General features: G+C 35.5%; 1 protein-coding gene across 7 annotated transcripts in view; it reads left to right on the top strand.

Annotated features, from left to right (window-relative positions):
- The window catches only part of LOC139734578 (regulator of G-protein signaling 7-like), a 97,149-nt gene extending 82,833 nt beyond the window's left edge, over positions 1 to 14,316 (top strand). For 3 of the 7 annotated variants that reach the window (XM_071645358.1, XM_071645352.1, XM_071645353.1), the window contains one exon: positions 13,890 to 14,316. In XM_071645358.1, the coding sequence (XP_071501459.1) occupies positions 13,890 to 14,012 (123 nt within the window). In that variant the 3' untranslated portion in view covers positions 14,013 to 14,316. Of the gene's footprint in view, positions 1 to 67; positions 89 to 3,775; positions 3,880 to 13,093; positions 13,604 to 13,889 lie in introns of those variants that run through there. The other 4 variants (XM_071645356.1, XM_071645355.1, XM_071645354.1 and 1 more) reach the window with 3 other exon arrangements.
- Positions 14,317 to 19,096: the final 4,780 nt, after the last annotated feature.

Here is a 19,096-nt window from a genome sequence, read left to right as displayed (position 1 = left end):
TCACCACCACCACTACCACTTGTCCCAAACATTTCTTGCCGTCTTTGCCGTGTTGTTTCCGGCACAGTGCCTCAGCAACTGGGAGAAGGTAAATGAAACTTTTTATAGGAAGTCCCTTTTACAACACTTTAGCTTCACTTTATCTATCATATCTCCATTCTTGCCCAGCTGGTACACTCTAACTCTTGTCATTTGTATCTCACTTTATAGTTCATTGTCTTCATCTCATGTCCACATTTCTTTGGCTTCTCATCTGTCTTCTCTTTTTTTTTTTGTGATTTCATCTCACTCAAAGCAAAATAATTTCATAAGACCATTCCCACCCATATTTCTTCATCTCCCAGTAGGTAAGAAATGCCATGCACTTCTGTAATTCACTCATCTGTGTTTTTTTTTTCCTTTCATTTTTGCATCCTTTATAATTCTTGTTATAGTTTTTGATAGCATTCCATCCAGAAAGATCCAATTGTTGGCTAAATGTGGATCAGAGCTGACAACTCCTCTCATAATAATGCAATTCAACTGGACTAACTCCTAGTCTATGTTCCACAGCTTATAATACCCCATGCACCACAGCAGGGAACAAAAAAAAAAATTTCAGTGTCATTGATGCAGTACTGAAAACCAATACTACAAGTTGCAGCAGAATGGGATGGTCCCATTCTAATACTCTATCAATAGAATTTGTTCAAAATTTTAAAGGATTCACTGATGTAGTGGTAATAGGTCTGTATGTAACATTTTGTGTGTCATACCCTTGTGGAGCAAAGTAACATGGGGCATTTTATGATGTATGTTTTGAAATATCTTTCTGGAGAGAAAACATTACCAAGAAGAGCCACAAAAGTGATAAAAGCTTTTGTGAACATGTGACCCACAGTACTAGAATGTTTAACAATGTCTAGCACGTAATTGATATTCATTCTAGCAAATGACTCTGAAAAATTAGAGCAATTGTATCTTCCCGACAGTGGCATTACTGTGTTGCCTACTAAATTGTAAATTCCCCTGAGCATTTTCACTTTTTTTTTTCTTTAGATTTCTATTCAGGTCTTCTTCGCAGTTAAAATTATGCCCAGTTCCTGTGCCTTGGCAAAAGGGGGGCAAATTAGAAGGAAACAAAATCTGGCTTCCTTGAGCAATATCAGTATGAAGGGTATAAGAGAACAACTCTATAAATGCCAAGAACTGCATGCTGAAAAAAAGTTGGCACTGTCTCTTCACAAGTGTCATACCTCTTCATCTCCATGAAACCCTATCATCATCAGCCTTATGCACCTGTTGATTCCTTTACGTTGTCCTGTCTTTAAACCCTCCACAATCCTTTGTCAATCCCCCTCCCCCTAACACACACACGCCCATCTGTCAAGAACATCATCACATTTGCTACCACCAGCAACATGGCTGTAGTACTCTATGTGTCATCATCTCTGAAATAATTATGCTCTCCTTCTGCATATAGCAATTCTGAGATACCACACATATAAAGGCTTTCCAAATTCCTTGTGGCAATCTAGCCAAGTGTTGAACTTTTCCACATTTTATCTGTCAGGATTGCAAACTTTCAACTGAAATATTATTTTTCTGCTCTTAAAAAAAACAAACTCAAATTAAATGTGTCTTCACACTTGATGAGAAAACAGATACTATCTTCCTATAGATTGTGTTATTTTCGTCGGTGAACAATGTATCGTTACTTGCATCCTTTCAGGTTTCAAGCGCAATTTTATGATTAAGCCATAATCAAACTGTTGGGCACAGTTGTTGCTTTTTTCTGAAAGGTATGCAGTTGTGGATAAATATTGAAACCTATCCATGGTTTGGTTATTGTTTTGAGAGAAACTTTGATTGGAGTAGCTCAGAATTGCTATGACAGTGCAGCATTATGTCCCACTATCATTTGTGTCTCTCTTTTCTTTTGACGTATAAATGCATATTATGATATTTATGCTCTAGCTTGTTCACCTGTTGTGCCTAAATATTGTATTGTCTTGCAGAAAATCACCTACTTTACGCAAAGCAAATATAATGTAGAACAACCCAGTTATGTAGTAAGTGATATGTGATGAGAGAAGGGTTTTGACTCAAATGAGGCTTTGGTTGACAGAATTTAACTTGCCAAGTTTGAGTCTATTTCTATAATGCAAGTGTGTGTGTGTGTGTGTGTGAGTGTGAATGTGTATATGGTGTGGTTTGTGTGTGAAGACATGAAAAATGCATTGGGTTATAGAAATTTGCATGTGAAATGTAGTATATCATGGAAATGCCATTAATACCACAATATCATGCTCATATTTCATTTCCTTTTTTATCCATTTTTTTTTGTTTATTATTTTTTGTCATTCATGTGTGATCATATCCTGAGTTTTGCTATGCATAATGAATCTCATCACACAATATAGTAGCCCACCAAATTCTTGTCAGTAAGAATCGATAGAGGGTCGTAGACACACCTCATTGATCACTGGACCTAGAATACTATGTATGTAATACATGTGAGAATCGACCTTTTCTGAGCTAGTAACACAAAGTCGCATACAAAATGTAGAGAGATAAAAATGCCCCTGTCAAAACTACTTTCTTTAATTAGAAAATTTGCATGCTTTGTAGTGTTTGCAGTAGTAATTGTTAAATACCCGAGGCCTCATTGAAGCACCACAGAAGGCAGACAGAAAAACCATAACAATGCTATCCGACACTTTCAAAGACGGTGCTCTAGCATGTCAGCCCTGGATAGTAGCATTTCATTTCTGTGACATGTTTTCTTAATTTGATGAAAGCATTTGTATTGTTTGAGTCACTTTCTTGGCTGTAGAGCTGGTTCCAAGATCTGTCATTTCTCACAGATTTAGAAAGAGATAATCATGTTAGAAGTATCTTCTTCTGATGTAACCTAACTCATAGCATCATCACTGGGATTGGCTCAAATTTTTGTCATATTTTTACTTCCTGTTTATGTACACTTCATCTGGAGAAAGATATGTTTTGGGAAATCTGCAATGTCTATATATCTCACCTGCATGCAATTTTTTTTTAAAGGGAATAGGTAGTAATAAGAAGTTTGATATTAAGTTGTACCTATGTATGAATAACAAGTGTATAAATATTTTCCATTATTATTTAGAGCATTGCGACTCACTGCAAAAACCGTTGCAAATGTTAATGCACAGATTCAAAAGTGAATACTTTGCCATTATAACAGCATATCCTACTAACCAAGTTTGGAATGATCAACCATTACAATATTGCAGCCCTAGTGAAATTTTCTTTGTTGTGTGTGTAAGTGTAGGCTTTGTACACCTTAGCAGAACAGCTACCACAAAAGTTGCTTCTTTATATAAATTCATTTTTCCAAATTCTGTTTCAAAGCCATTTGAAGATATGCCTTTTCATTCTCTAGTTAGCATAATTGTATTCAGATGCCGAGTACTAGTCACGTATGATGCACACTCTTTCTTTATGAAAGCTTTCTATAATAGTTACAAAAATATGCACAGTAATGATATAAGTAAGCACAGTTGTATTCACTTAGTTCTCCTTTCTTTGAAAAGAGAAATTGTAAGACTAATGAATTCTACTCGTCCTATAACGATTCATTCCGAATTGACATTGACAAGCTTGAAGTGAACTTGTTCATTTTTTCTAAAAAAGCATTTTACTATCATTCTCATTCATCCTTCACAATATCCCCTTTTCCATTTCAAGCTTTCACTTACATGTGTGTATTCTTTCATATTTTTTTTTTCTTTGTGATTTTTTATTTTATTCACTTCAGACGAAGTCACTGATCCCAAAATTGCCCAGCCTGGCCACCAAGGCCGAGGTGTTGGACAAATGATGCCGATCGCTGACGCTTCTCACCAGCCGACACTAATCATGGTACTAAACTCCTACCAAACACCAAAACTAAATAAAAAAAACAAACAAACAAACATCAAGTACTGCATATGTCTTGATAGAATGTGTGTTATTTACAGGCAGCCAGCTGTATTTTGTGCTTGCTAGTTTAATTTTGGCAGAAATGTGGAGCATGTTATAGCACCTTCACAATTATAGTATAATAAGTTATGTCACTGGTCACTAAAACGTTAACCTGCACCATAGAAGTACATATTGTAAATGTGGAATGATTAGCTCTGTGGAAATTTTGGCATAGTTTTCCAAAGCAACAATATGGAAATATACTTTGTAGAAATCAAAACAAGCACAGAAATTCTCTCATCTGTGATTTTATAAACAAATAAAGTTCTCTTGTATAGTGGTCCCACACAAAAAGTAGTCGTGTGAAAGTTTCCATTTTTACAGTAGTTTTCACCCAAGCATAGTGCTGTATTAAAATTTTGCAACTAATGCAAACTAACAAACAGATGACATGTCTGTCTTAGAAGCCATGAACATATAAAGATAATTAACATAAATAATATAACATATTTGTACTTTTCTCATGTAAAGGGGCTCTTCTGCTTCCAAAATTACATATTCTATTTGAAGTGTAAGGTTTCCTTGGGCAACAAATCCTGGTGATCATAATGAACAACTTTAAAAAAATGCACTGAATACCTATCTGCAGTTTACCTCCTTTGTTTTGGAAGTTTATTGTCAAGCTGAAATTCATTTATTTCAATAAATCCTACTTTGTTATCTTTTAAGTATTCATAATGTATGACAAATATGTACATATTTCTTCATCAGCTACATGATATTAAAGTAAATGCATTGTTAGATTAAAAAATAGAATAATGCTCATCATTCTGACATAGGTAAATGATTTGGTTAATTGAAATGTCTTAAACTGTGGGAAGCAGCATCAATTCTAAATAAATACTTGATACACTAGAATTACGGATTAAATGCTCTAAACATTCACTCGACAGATATCTTAAACTATTTGTATGTCAAACAAAAATTCTACGATAGCCAGAATTTTGTTTCAATGAAATAAGCATCGAGGGAGTGTTAGAGTGGCCACAATTCAAATTTTGTTTCATTATATGCTCCATGCTTCTGTCCAAATATCATTCTTTTTCAATATTTTTTTCTTAATGTGAAAAAGAAGTCTCCTTGTTTAGGGGCGATATCCATTGTAGCAGTGATCTTTGTTGTTACATGTAAATCATTCCATATAACATGCGTGGGTCTCTTGCAACCAAATGATTATGTCCTATTGGCATAGGTTGCCAGTCGAAAACACCGGTATGCACCAAAATGAAATGCGTCATACAAAAGCGCTTATGAATAAACGTGCGCAAACTGATCCAGTTTTAAAAAATAGCCGGTATATCTCACCAACTTTTCTGTATTTAAATAGGATGCCATTTCACTTTGTTGGGTTTTTTTTCAGTTACGTTGTGATTGCATACTTTTGTGAATTTCCCTTATCACTCAGAAGTGGATGTATGGTAAAAGTTGGAGTTGTTGCAATAATGTCCACATGAAAGGAACTAAATTTTCTACTCGATATTCATGAGAAAGTGATTGACTGATAATTCACAAGAGGCCCACAGCTTTTTAATGTGTACATATTCTATATCCATTTTTGTTTAACAGTGTGTGACATATGACTGTAATGTGACTTTGTTCAAGTTGGTGGATATGTCATGTAATTGTTAAATCCCGTCATGTCAAGCAGCTCTGTCACCTCAGTCCAACCCCACAACCATCCCCCCCCCCCCCCCCCCCGAACCTTTACCATGCCAGCTGGTGCTGCAGCCACTAACTGTACATTGTGCCATTGTTGATCATCGTAAACCACTAACAATTAGAAAATGTCACATAGTATGCTCTTGATCCATGCTTATCACGTATGATCTCTCACGCCATTTTACAGTGACCTGCCATTATTCCATACACCCCTGCATCAGAGTCGGTTAGAAATGCATTTTGACAATAAGCAGTCTTCATGCAGCATGTGAAAGGATTTTTTTTTTTTGTCCTACCTGATGTGATTAAGATTGTTAGTCACAATTAGATGAGTGATGGTGATCAACTTTCCAAGTCTCAAATATTTCCACTAATGCTGTTAAAGTTTAGTAACCTACATTAAGCGAATGAGATTTAATAATTCTTGCAACAGAACAACATCCGAAGGAAAATTTTTTCTGTGAATATCATAGTTATATCTGGTTTCATTCTATCAGAGGCCCCTAGAAAACCTCTCTCTGTGCAGATATGCTGCTAATCAGCCCCTTTAATCAATGTCCTGCTTGGCTTAGTGGGTGGCAACACATTTCATTTCCTGTGTAATGATTCAAATTCCTTATGGTGTTGTACTCCATCATAATGTAGAACGATTGTTGCTTGACTGTTTGTAAATTAGTTATCAAAAAGTTAATGCTTGTGTTGTTTGCATTGCTAAAATATATTCTCTCCTAAGTTCCATATATGAAGTGGGTTTTTTTAAGATTAATTTATCAAGACTTCAGGCTTTTTACACACTATAAAGGAATGGAACAGTTCAATGCTGCAGAAAATTCAATGGCAGGACAAGTTATGAAATCACAAGCTTGATAATATATAGTATTTACTGTGTCATAGAATGTAGAACTTCTTTTTTTTTTTTTTGATAATACTGTGAACTGCTTGCCATCCTTGTATTGCTGTCATGTGTGGCAGTAGCACTTTTTGTTTTGTTTTATTACAGTGTATGTCCTCAGCATGTGTTAGGTGGCATGTTGCAGTTTAACTTTTGTATCTCGTTAATAGAGTTCCTCATGTACTGCACAATTATGGATAGGATTTACTGGATTTAGAAGAAGTGCACATTGTGTGCGTGTGTGTGTGTGTGTATTTGTATATGTTTTATTGTTTTTTATCAGAGCATGTAGTAGAGGTGTGATGTAAAAATGTCTGTATGAGGGAATATTGATTAATTTGCTTGTTTATCTCTCACTAACAGGAATTCTTTTAGACCATACTGTGCCTTTTTAATGTTAAGATGCAACTTCATCATTTCCCTTTCTCACTTGTGATATTCAGTATTTAACAAAACCTAAAGTGCAAGAATAAAGAAATTATGTCAACCCCCTCCCCAAGTAATGATACCATTCTTTTTCCCACAACTCTCAATTCAAATCTATAACTTGACTCTACATTTACATTTGATAAAAAACTTCAAATGCAAGAAAATTGTTTTTGACCTATAAAATATTAGTTTGCCAATATCATCTTATCAGAAAACCAAAGCATAGCTGTTGTAACATACATGAGTTAGAAAGTAAAACAAAAGCATACATGAGTTTAGAAAGTAAAACAAAAGCACAAAAGTACCTTTGCCCATTAAGTATCAACTGCACAGGCTAAATTCAATTTTGTATCTAAGTTGATCTATCTACATTATTCCACTATTCCCTTTTTCCAATATATTCAAGAATATTACCAATTACGTGTTTACCATTTCTTATGAGCTCTGTAAAAATTCCGCCATCTTTGTCAAGCCGACCATAAAGCACACCTATCATTCACAGAAAGCCTTGACAAGATTTTGCATTATCCACGTTTGCATTGAGTTTTGTTTTGCAAATTTATTGTGGCCTACACACATAATCAAATTCCTCACAATGTCACTGTGCAAGTTTTGTTCACAAGAAATACAACTTAAAAAAAGAATTGATCACATCAGTTGGGTTCCAGTGATATATCAAAACTTAACAATGAAGGGCTATATAAAGCAAGTTTGGAATGAAATGTCACTTATTTTGAGGGCATGTCAATCCAGCTGGATTTACATCTGAAGAGATAATCTTTAGAAACAATTCCTTTTCTTTCCTTTTAAGTATGGTATCAGATAATTCCAATCTCATCGCTACTACCACTGTTATCTTCACTGATATTACTTTCCATAAAAGTACTACCAGTTATAATTTTCATTCAGAACACAACAGTTTCTTTAGTTCTCAGTAATGTCTAAAACTTTAATATATTAGATATTTGTCATAATTGCTCCTCAAACCACTCATCCTGAGATTTCTATTTCATTTTCCTGAAAGCACACTCACATCAGCTTGCAGTCACTTCCTAATCAAAATGAAAGTCACGCCAGTATTAAACTAAGATTTAGAACTCTTGTACATGCACTGATAAGCATACATGTACACAAAGTCATTGTACACTGTAAATATCTAACAAGATTCATGCAGAGGCAGCTACACACCTCCGTGTAGAAAGATAAAGCAAAAGTGTATACTTTTTTTTTTTTCATATAACCTGTTGCTGGTAGGTTTGTCTATGTGTAAAATAGTACTACACTAAAGGTGTCATAGGCCTATATCCGCAATACAGCATCAACATAGAAATTGTGCTTGCATATGTGACAGCTGCAAGTCCCATTTCCTTGTGAATGTCCACCTCTTCAGTGTTACAGTTGCAGAAAATAATACATGTATTAGTGTTCAGATGGAAACTTCGCTTCACTTTCAAGTTGACTTTAATGAAAAGACCACAATGGAAAAAAAAAACCCTCTCAATTAAAATTTCATCAAATTTGGGGGAAGATATGACATGGAATGTTAAAGTTTAGCACTTTTTTGGCAAGTAGTTCATGCAAATTAGTCAGTGATGACGTTGTTGTCTTTTGGTCTCTGAATGGAAACTAGAAATTACCCTTTTTCAGTAGTAATTTAGCAACTTTAAGACCCCTCCCTGTTATGACATCAAATCATCTTCTTTGCATATGTGACTGACTGATCAGTGTTTTGTGAAACATCTGAAACTTCAAAATTTTTTTATAAAGATTCTGTTTCTTTAAACTTTCATTCCTCTGATGTGCACGCCAGCAGTGTCAGGGTGTAAAACTTGACTTGTGTCACTTGCAAGCAAATAATGCCACTAACTTGAGCACCAAGGGAGCTCTTCAGTATTTGTTTCACTTTTCATAAATGGTTCTTGCACTGCCATTACAATGTGTCATCTTTCATTTGTTTGATTACATATTCAAACCTATAATCCTAAACATTGATTGCATCATAATGCCAAATGCTAAAGAATAAAATGATCAGTAACTACGTAATGTATATTTAAAGTAGTATTATCGAAGGGGGGGGGGGGATTCTTCTTCATAGTGATTTACAGTAATCAACAACAACAAACATGTTCCAGTTTCTCTGCATGAAGGTCTGATGTCCACACAAGTGTCGCACTGAACATAATTAGTGTGGCCTATCATTCACATGCCAGATAAAAATGAGATTCCCTCATTAACATTTGCCGGACCAGGATGTCCTTTCTGGATTTCTGGTAAAGCAACAAGTGCACTTTCTCATAAAGGTCAACATCCTGTTTTCATTTAGTGCCCGCTCTCTTTATTCTTCAGCTTCTCTGAACTTTAACAAAATAAAACACTATTCCTCTTGACAAAGAGGGTGCTTAGCAGTGCGTTTGTTTTGTTCATTTGAAGCAACTAGGTAAAGCTCTACATTTTACAGCTCAATCAGTACGGCAAACGCTCATGTGCAAATTAAATTTCCTGGGAAAATCTAATTTTTTTATAGTAGTTAAATGAAACTTTAAATTGATTTCTCCCCACCTAGGTTTGACCATGAGGTACATGTCATCACTTTTTGTTACTGTATGAAAAAAAATGTCTCCTAATTAGGCACAAGTGGTAAGTAAAAAGAATGTACCCATTCATCATTTCAAAAACGAGTAATTCCCTGTGTTTTACTACCTTCATACCCAGCAAAGTTTCAATTTTTAATGTGTGGACAATTTCCAAACACAGATGCCAAAAGTACATTTTACTGCAGTTGTTTGACCTTTTGAAGGCATAATCAATATCAGTACATGGCACAAGGTATTACATGTGTCTGATGTACTTCTTTCCATTTAAAAGAGAAGAAAAAGTTTTTTGACTTTTACTATATGATGAACATCTATGAAACATATTCCATCTGTGTGAAAAAAATAGTTTCATTGCTTTCACAGTCCATAAAACAGATGATCATTTTCAGTCGTGTTTACATATCTTCTCTGCTGGAAAATTCTTTGGTATTCCCAACAAATAATGGTAAACAAAAAATCTTGAGTTTAACATCTTTGTTTTCAGTTCAGCTTGAAAGTGATACATTGAGAAACTGCAGGTGCTGAATATTTGGAGGGGTTTTAGTTTGCTGAATTTAAGAATGGGAATTTGACAAAAAGCCAAAATACTGCACTCCGATTATATGAGTACTGTACCTCATGTGAGAGTGGTACATGTACATGCACAACGGGCAGGCAACAGCTGCCATATTTTGTGAGTTATAAACATGTACCAGATAAACAAATTCAGATCTTTTTTTTTTCTTTTTTTTTCTTTTTTTTTTTTTTTTTTTTGGGGGGGGGGGGGGGGGGGGGGGCCCGGGGGTAATTTATTACTTGCCAAAATCACCTTGATTTAACTTCCATAGTTTATACCACAAACAGTAGGCCCTATATATACTGGCTGGTATACGTGTACTATGCGAAATGAGCCAACTTTGATATCTATAAATACTTCCGCACTGTATGAACATGACATGAATATTCACACCTGTCGACAATATCAACAGTTGACTCATCACTGTGGATTTGCCAGGTGTGTTGGGTCTCCCTTCCAATGCAATGCCACACCATGTTACAGTTAGGGTTAGAAAATTTAAAAATAAACAAACGAAAAGGTAGATGTTTTATCAAAGTTGGACATTAAATAAATAAGGAAGATACGCAACTTATCAAGTTTTCATGAAACCACAACATTGTAGCAAGCGCACATGCAGACAAATGAGGTGATCATATCCTGTCCTGAAAAGGCGACCATTGCGATTGTTACAATTGTGGTTGCTACATAATTTCATTATCTATTATCAATATCGACAAATTGGGTCACAGCAGCATCCAACGATCTTCCGCACTAGAGTGAATCACTTGCAGATTGTTGGAAAATCATGATCGCTAGGACATGATCGATCATCAAGTAACATTCTACCTACATACTACCAGATGGAAAGGGTGCTTCTGGAATAAAAGTTGTATGCATTCAGTCAAAATTATTTAACACCTTTGATCTCAAAATACTCAAAAATCAATCCATATCCTGGCAAATCGCTGCAGCCAGACAAGTCTTTTGGTAAACCCTTTTGATGTATTGCCATCAAATTCTGAATGGTGGAAGATGAATTTTGTGCCCTTTTGAGAACTATGTTTTGGCTTTAATGTCCAATCGCATGAAAATCCCACAAACCTGATTGTCTGGTAAAGAGAAAGTGAGTGAAAGTAAAAGTGGATATTTTCGGCGAGAAATTTTTCGCGCTCGGCCGGATAAGACGAGTTTCGCACGCTTTTAATTCCACAGAATCATTCACTACTAAAACATTACGGCAAGCAAAAATATTTGCATGCTTTTATTTTCACGCTAGTTTCTGGTTGCACGAAATGTGTGAAAATTCAACACCGCGAAAATTTCCACTTTTACAGTAGATGACACCAGAGTGAAATGGCCTCTAATCATATTTCCTTTTTGGTGCCTATATTCTCAACTATAGAGCAGGTGTGCACAGACATTATCATAAGGGGGAAATATGATGCAGAGGTTTGCATACCCTGTGGAAATTCTCTTAATCTAAAACATCCTAGGGACTGATATTGACATCACCTTTGGTGTGAATGAACAATGAATTCACATTATCATAAGTTATAAAAAAACAAACAAACTGGGAGCCATTCAAGAATGATCCTGGCACAACTCATATCTGCAACACGGTTACCTCCATTCATAGCATTGTGCTATTTGGGCACAGGGTGCCAACAAACCACCTTTTCAATTTATAAGATCCATGTTTTGCATTGTATGTATGGGGGTAAGTATATATGTGTATATAGAGATATATATGAGCAACTGATCCTTGTTCATTAGATTTTCTGCATGTGCTGCAGATATTAGTGTTGTGTATGAACTTGTCTGAAAATGTGTACCAGTATGTAGCTATTTTACAGCTTGGTGTGCTTCATAAAAAATATCATGCTATTTCCAATAACTTGTTGATGTTCTACATCCTCACCCACACCGATGTGCACTTTTATTTCAGCAATGTAAAATTTTGTTGTATTTCCTCATTGTAGATAGAGATGCCATGATGCTAATATCCTGCTTTACATATACTGTTTGCTACAAAATGAAATTGAATGAATCCAAAACACATTGCAGCTTTGCCTGATGTTGAGGTTTTGTCATGCAATATATTCATGAGTGTTTATCAGTGAACAATGGCAGATTGGTGCAGAACCAGTTTTCAAGCAGGGTGCGACATAATGCCACAGAGAAAAAGAAACTGTATATTTTTCCAGCAGATATTACATGCCGTAACTAGTGCATTAAAAAAAAATATATATATATTTTGTTGCATGTGTACGAATCACTTGCAGATACAAGTTTAATGTCTGGATTTATATTTCTGAAAAAAAAAAATCACAGTAAGTCTCTGTTTTGAGAGCAGAAGTTTGTGTAGCACCCTACTTCTAAGTCATTTGGAATTTACATTGTGTTGTGTTCAACAAACATTGATGTGAAATGATCCCTTTTATTTTTTCTTTTCATGTATATGTACTTTGAATTGAGTCATTTGTTGTACATTTCATTACTAAATACTTGCACTTTGAGCTGTCTAGGTTACAAATATTTACAAACTGATTTACCGCAGAAAAAAATTTCAACTTGAAAAGCACTTCATATAGCTTAGATTTTAGCAGTAGATTATGCACACATGAATTTCAGTAAAAAGTAATCACATTCCTGTTTAAATTTGCAATATTCAATTATCATATGCTTTCAACACTGATTCTTGAATGTGTACTGCTGTTCAACATCCCGTCCCTCCCCTCCCCCTTAAAAAACAGAAATGAGACAAAAACTGATCACTTTTAGAGTTTCACGCAAAACCCACTTGAATTTCAATTCAGCTTCAAAGCTTTGAGTGTAAGAGTACTACCATAGCTTCAAGGAACCACGCTATTAATCTCTTCTTTCTTTTTTTCAAATGTCTCTCACTTGCTCCTCTATAACTGCCTTCCCCCCACTCCCCACATGTCATTCTCTGTGTTTATCTACTTGTGTGTGTTGTTTTATTACTCTTTTTTGATACAGCACCCTAACAAGCTCATGCAGCATCTTACCAACCTTCACATTGTTTAATTACCAAGTCTGTCTGTGCCGGATCCACTCATGGGCCCCCCTTCTTCACTCATGCTCTTCTTACTTTGCCTCACTGGAAGCTTGTCTCTCACCACCAGCATTATGAGTGCATGAGCATTGTGGATTTACATGAATTCAACTAATGAGACAGGAAATATCAGTCATCCTGGCGAGAAAACTACCGACAAAAAATCACTTATTTTCCACACGAGAGAAAAAGTATCTGTTTCAGTAGCTGTTGCTGATGATCGCCACGGTGACGGCCAGCCATTCACCACCTTGCAAGCTTGGATTAGTGTTGACCTGTAGCCAACTACCACACTGCTGTGAATAGTGGATTGAAAGGCATGCACAGGCATGCACCATGCACTAATGACAAAATAAGGAAAAAAAAAAACAACAAAAAAGCCCAAAACAGCTACAGCTTTTATCTCACAAGACTTCAGAGGAATATGGGAGAATGATGGATTCAATGTTTCTCTGATTCATGAATGTGTGTGTGCTTCATCAGAAATGGACCATTTGACCATCTTCTCGCTATGAGAAATGTTAAAAAAAAGGTACTCTTGCACGATTTTTGCATTTTTGGTCCTTCTGTTTGTTTTTTTAAAACTTTTATATCAACTTGATGTAAAATGTGGGGTGCGTGTCCCATCCCATGACTGTGAACTAAACTCATCTCACCATCACACTTCGCTCTCATCTACTTTTTTGTTTCCTTCTCTTTCTGATGTTGTTGGGATATCAGGCAGCCATTCATTCGCGTTGGCAGAGGGCGGCACTGCTAGTGCGGTCACACCTTCACACGAGGGTACCATTAATGGAGAATACTGATACCACAAGTACTATGCACAAAGGTCATACCTTGTGAGAAGAGCAGGGATGGGTGAAAAACACTTGCCTCCCAAACGTCGTGGAAAACACAACAAAATAAACATATGAAGCTTATTGTTTTCCAGTGGATCCTTACTACGTGAATGTCATGTTGTGACAGGCTGTCTTTGGTCGGCGATGAGAGCAATAGTTTGGGTGATTGTACTATTCAGGAAATGGAGTTGTGTGTGTCACGGAATTGAGCGATGGGATATATCATTCTTCGTGGAAACCTGCAGACAGGACCGTTATCTCCTGATTTCACTTGACCCCTATCGCAGAAATGGTACATGGAGCATCATCAGTTAATGGGTGTGGCCGCCATGATGTTTATGGACCTCATCTCTTTTTGAGGGGGAGTGTGGGTTGTGTCATCAATTGTCATTACCTCTGTTCTTTAGTTTGTTTGGTTTTATAATGCCAACTCACCACCTCTGATAATTCAGTGACTTAGGAAAACAACAAGCAAATGTTACTTCTTGGAAGCACTTGCATTAAATGTGACTTATGGGAATTAACACATTGAAATCACAAATACTGGTGTGGCTGACTTTATCAGACATATATTCATGTTGTGATTGGTGAGATTCTTTGATCTTATTTTAGTGACTTGAGACAGGAATTTATTTGCTGTTCATTTAGACAATAAGAGCTTGATACCACTATTCCTTAGCTATTGCCATAACATATATTCTCTAAATATTTCAGTTTTGAATGTTGATGCCTTGAATTTACAGAAATCATTACCTTCATGCAAGAGAAGTGCATAGTGAAATAGTTACTTCTCTGTTTTTTTGGTTGATTTGCTTTGTACTGATCATGCACAAAATCACTTTGCTGTATTACTATTTTGAGCAGGTTCCTTTAGTTACCACTGGTAAAATGATGGCATATGGCAAGGTGAATGTCTGACTTTAAATGTGATTTCACTGCAAAATGACAACTTGTAGACATGCTTGCAAATATAGCTGTGACATGAAAGTAGAACAAAAAATGAATCTGTGGACTTTCATTTGTGCTGCTTGTAACTTGAAGAAATTTACACTTTCCAGTTGGAAATAGAAGCAAAGTTTGGTGTGCAATTTTAGAATATAAATACAGTGCATCATTAGAAAAATCATGCTAATTTTATCAAGATGAAACTGAAACAGGAAGTTGCATATTTAGATTTGGAGAGATATCTCTGCAGCAAAAAGGCCAATATGGAAACAGAGGGGGAAAAAAGAGAACAAGTGTAATCAATTGCAATGAGCACAAATCATAAGAGATGGGAATTCTCTAGGCATTACAACTTACTGATCGACAGTAAAGCAAAGCCTGATCAAATAATTAAATGAAAAGACAGTCGGTTTTCCCCTGGTATCCATTACAAGAACATGACATGATATGGGCATAACAAAACATAAAAAGCTTTTCAAGTAATTGATGAAGTCTACAGGTCCTCGTCATGTCAAAAAGATGTCTATATGCTGTCAATGGGCAATTGAATAAGTCCTCATATATGACTTTTCCTCAAAATCAACTTTTTGGTAATCTGTACATGCCAGCAAATTACTCTGCTTAAGCAGGCATGAATGTAACATTCCTTATTCTCTGTTTCCTCCTCAAATTTCCAGTTATTTTAGTTTATTTATTGGTCACTATCATGATGCTTCGGATCATCTTCCATGAGCCAAGCGTGACAATTGTCACAGATTACTACTGTGTATGTTTGTCCACAAAAGATAATCCTGTTATTCACTTTACAAATCATAAACCATTTTTTACCCCACATATTATATATTTGCTACATTACATAACGGCCATGACAAGGAGTTAAATATTCTTCGTCGCATGAATTGAAGTTAAAAGTACGTGCAAATTGGGTCCTGAGGTGCAAAAAGAAGCTCTTTTCTTAAAAACCCACTGTAACATTCTGGTAACTATGATTTTTATACAACTTACTGATCGACAGTAAAGCAAAGCCTGATCAAATAATTAAATGAAAAGACAGTCGGTCTGCATGGTCTCCAGTTGGTTTTCTGGTATGTTTCTTGTATTTTCTTCCACATTATCATGAGTGAAACACAGAGGTTTGATTATTCACATTTTCCTTTGTGTGTGTGTGGGGGGGGGGGGAGGGAGGGGGACTGAAGATTGGTGGTTTCTCACAACTAAATTCTTGTTATGATAAGACTTTAGATAGAACATTCCAACCTTTCCAATATTCTAAATGTGATCATATTCATGTCACCACTCTTTTCCTTTATTAAGCACACCCATATCCTCCATTGACTTTTCTGTTTACCTATGTAGTTCACGTGTTTCATTCAGAAAACTACTTTCAAGGATTAAAAGTCTCTGACATCTACTAAAATTGTAATACTGATGTCAGAATCTAAAGGATTACACACACACACACACACACACACACACGTGACAAAGTTTAACCTAAACAAAAATAGCAGGGTGTAGTTTAGCAATGTATGCATATAATGATGAATATCCCTTCATCTGTGAGGTGTTGGTCATTCATGCGTTGAAAAATGCAGGCATATAGGACCACCAAAGGAGACTAAGAAAATACAATATCAAAACATGTCTTTACTCCCTTAAACTCTTTTTCATCAAAGGACAACAGAATCCACGCTCAAAAGAAATCTGTATTTATTGTCTTGTTACTTATCTATTCTTTTCACTATAATATCATGACCAGCCACATGTTCTCAAAAGCCGGTTTTCTGAGAAAAAAAAAGATCAAGTAGGCAGAGTCTGAACTTTATTGCAAAGGTTTCATGGGATAAAATTATGTCATTTTGTAGTGTAAAGACATCTTTTCCATTTCCAACTTGTCTGCTGAATGTTTGTAATGCAAGTAATTTTGTATATCTAGTGTGGCTTATCATTTTCCCTTCATGTGGAATGTGTGAATAAAGAAACATGCCATTGTAATGTCTACTGCCTAAGAAATTTGGTTGAAGGCTTGTTTGTGAGAAAAATATTATCGATAGTCAGATGTTGATTTTTTTAATGTGTATGAAAAGTTAAAAATGCAATGTTACGCTAACCAAAGCAATGGATTTTTGAGGAGGAAAAAAATTGTTTATCATTTACAGAAATATTATAGTTATACATATACATTACATGCATACAAAATCTTATGTGATTTATATTGCTATGGAATATCAATTATTGTGAATGATGGGAAACTTGTTTTGTTGGGACCAGGTAGTGTGGCTAGACATTGTTTATATATCCTCCTTCACTTTGAGGATTTAAGACAAAATATTAAATGGTTTGTATGAAATAACTATTAAAAGGCATAATTGTTATTTACACTGTATATATTAAGTTATGTGTTCCAATCAAACTTTGCACACACACACTATGAAGCTTTTTAGTATATTGAAAAAAAAAAATGCTGTGCATTGATGGAAATATATGTAATCGTACATTTAGGTTGTTTTTAAGAAAGAAGTAGAAGACTGTTAATGCTCTGATTTTCAAAAAAATCAGGTCATTTTCCTTTTTTGTAGACATGCAAAAGGATGAATTGTACATCTGTGCGTGTCATTTTGTAGATTTACAGGAAAATAAATTGTTCGGACTACAAGAATACATGTGATGCACATATACAATTATGGTATCAGCACATTGACAGGTCTATCGACATAATGTACATACCAACTCAGACTAATTTTCTATTATCTGCCCTAGGAGATTTAGTTTGCACTTGTGCAATAAAACGGCTTTATTTCCTACCTCTCGAACATCTGCAATGCCCATTATTGGACTATATAAGACTTTCTACCATACCTGAAAGTTTGGGTGTTCATTATGCTGTATATGTATGTGTGTGTGTGTGTGTGTGTGTGTGTGTTAGTAATGATAGAGTGCTATATTTTCAAGTGTAACAATGGTGCATATTCAAGAATGGGAAGACCCTCAAACTGGGAATGTAGTTAATACATGGTCACAAGAAAGTTTGTTTACAGAAAAAGAGTCTACATTTTCTTGGTAGCAGAAATGAAAGAAGTTCAAATACAGAGCTATACCGGAAATGATGGGCAATTTGTCAATCAGTTGCAGAAATGAGAAGGTTATGATTTGGAATATATCAGGTGGGTATATCAAATAACATTTCTAAATTTTAGAGGCTCAGAATGGCAATTCACTGTTCAGTTGCTGCTATGCTTTAAGCACCCATGAGATGTCCATTCTTACAGCCATAATAACAAGCACAGTACTACATAAAACATTTGACGGAGACTGTGTGGACAGCAGAAACCCAGCAGTACTTCAGTACTTGTACCCTTTAGCCAGTCTGGGTAAACATCCAGGATATTTGATGAGGGCTTTTGCCTTGTGTTTGTGTTGCAAACGGAAACCCAAAGTCGTAGTATTGAAAATACTAGCGCTGAAAATATTATTTTCAGTCATTTCCTTCCGTATGCATGTTTTTATGAATTTCCAAATCTGAATATGATGAAAATAAGACATTCTGAACATATTTTTACCCTCCTGGCCATAATGGAAGTTTAGTTAATACACTAGCAAATATGGCACTTCATCAAGCATAGCATACTCTTCTTTTTCAAATCAATTCAATAATTCCTAATGCTTTGTTTATATATTGCTACAATCAAGTGTAAAAGGGTACATATTTTTCCTCACAGAACCATCTTATTCCTCTATTATGGTCATCAGTGCACAAATTTGGATTAAATGGCTCCCTAAATGTGATGGTTACTGTTAAAGTGGAAATTTTCGCGGTGTGGAAATTTTTGCACATTTCGCACAACCAGACGCTAGTACGAAAATAAAAGCAAGCAAATATTTTTGCATGTCATATGTTCCCGTATTTCATGTCCTGATTTTGTGGAATTAAAAACATGCGAAATCCATCTTGCCCGGCCGAGTGCGAAAAATTACTCACGTGAAAATATCCACTTTTACAGCACTAGTATCATACAGAATCTTGGAACCTTAAAATAAGACACTGACCTAGGTATTACCCCTTGATCATCTGACCGGTGTGTGACTATCAACATTAGTATGTTACACAGTCATTGTTTACACAGCCACAAAAATTACTCAAACAAT

The sequence above is a fragment of the Diadema antillarum genome, unplaced genomic scaffold, assembly GCF_040938485.1.
Source record: "Diadema antillarum isolate AM-2024a unplaced genomic scaffold, OU_Dant_1.0 seq00000533_RagTag, whole genome shotgun sequence".
NCBI lineage: Eukaryota > Metazoa > Echinodermata > Echinoidea > Diadematoida > Diadematidae > Diadema > Diadema antillarum.
The sequence above is the reverse complement of the archived record's forward strand: the minus strand, read 5'-3'. Positions and strand labels throughout refer to the sequence as shown.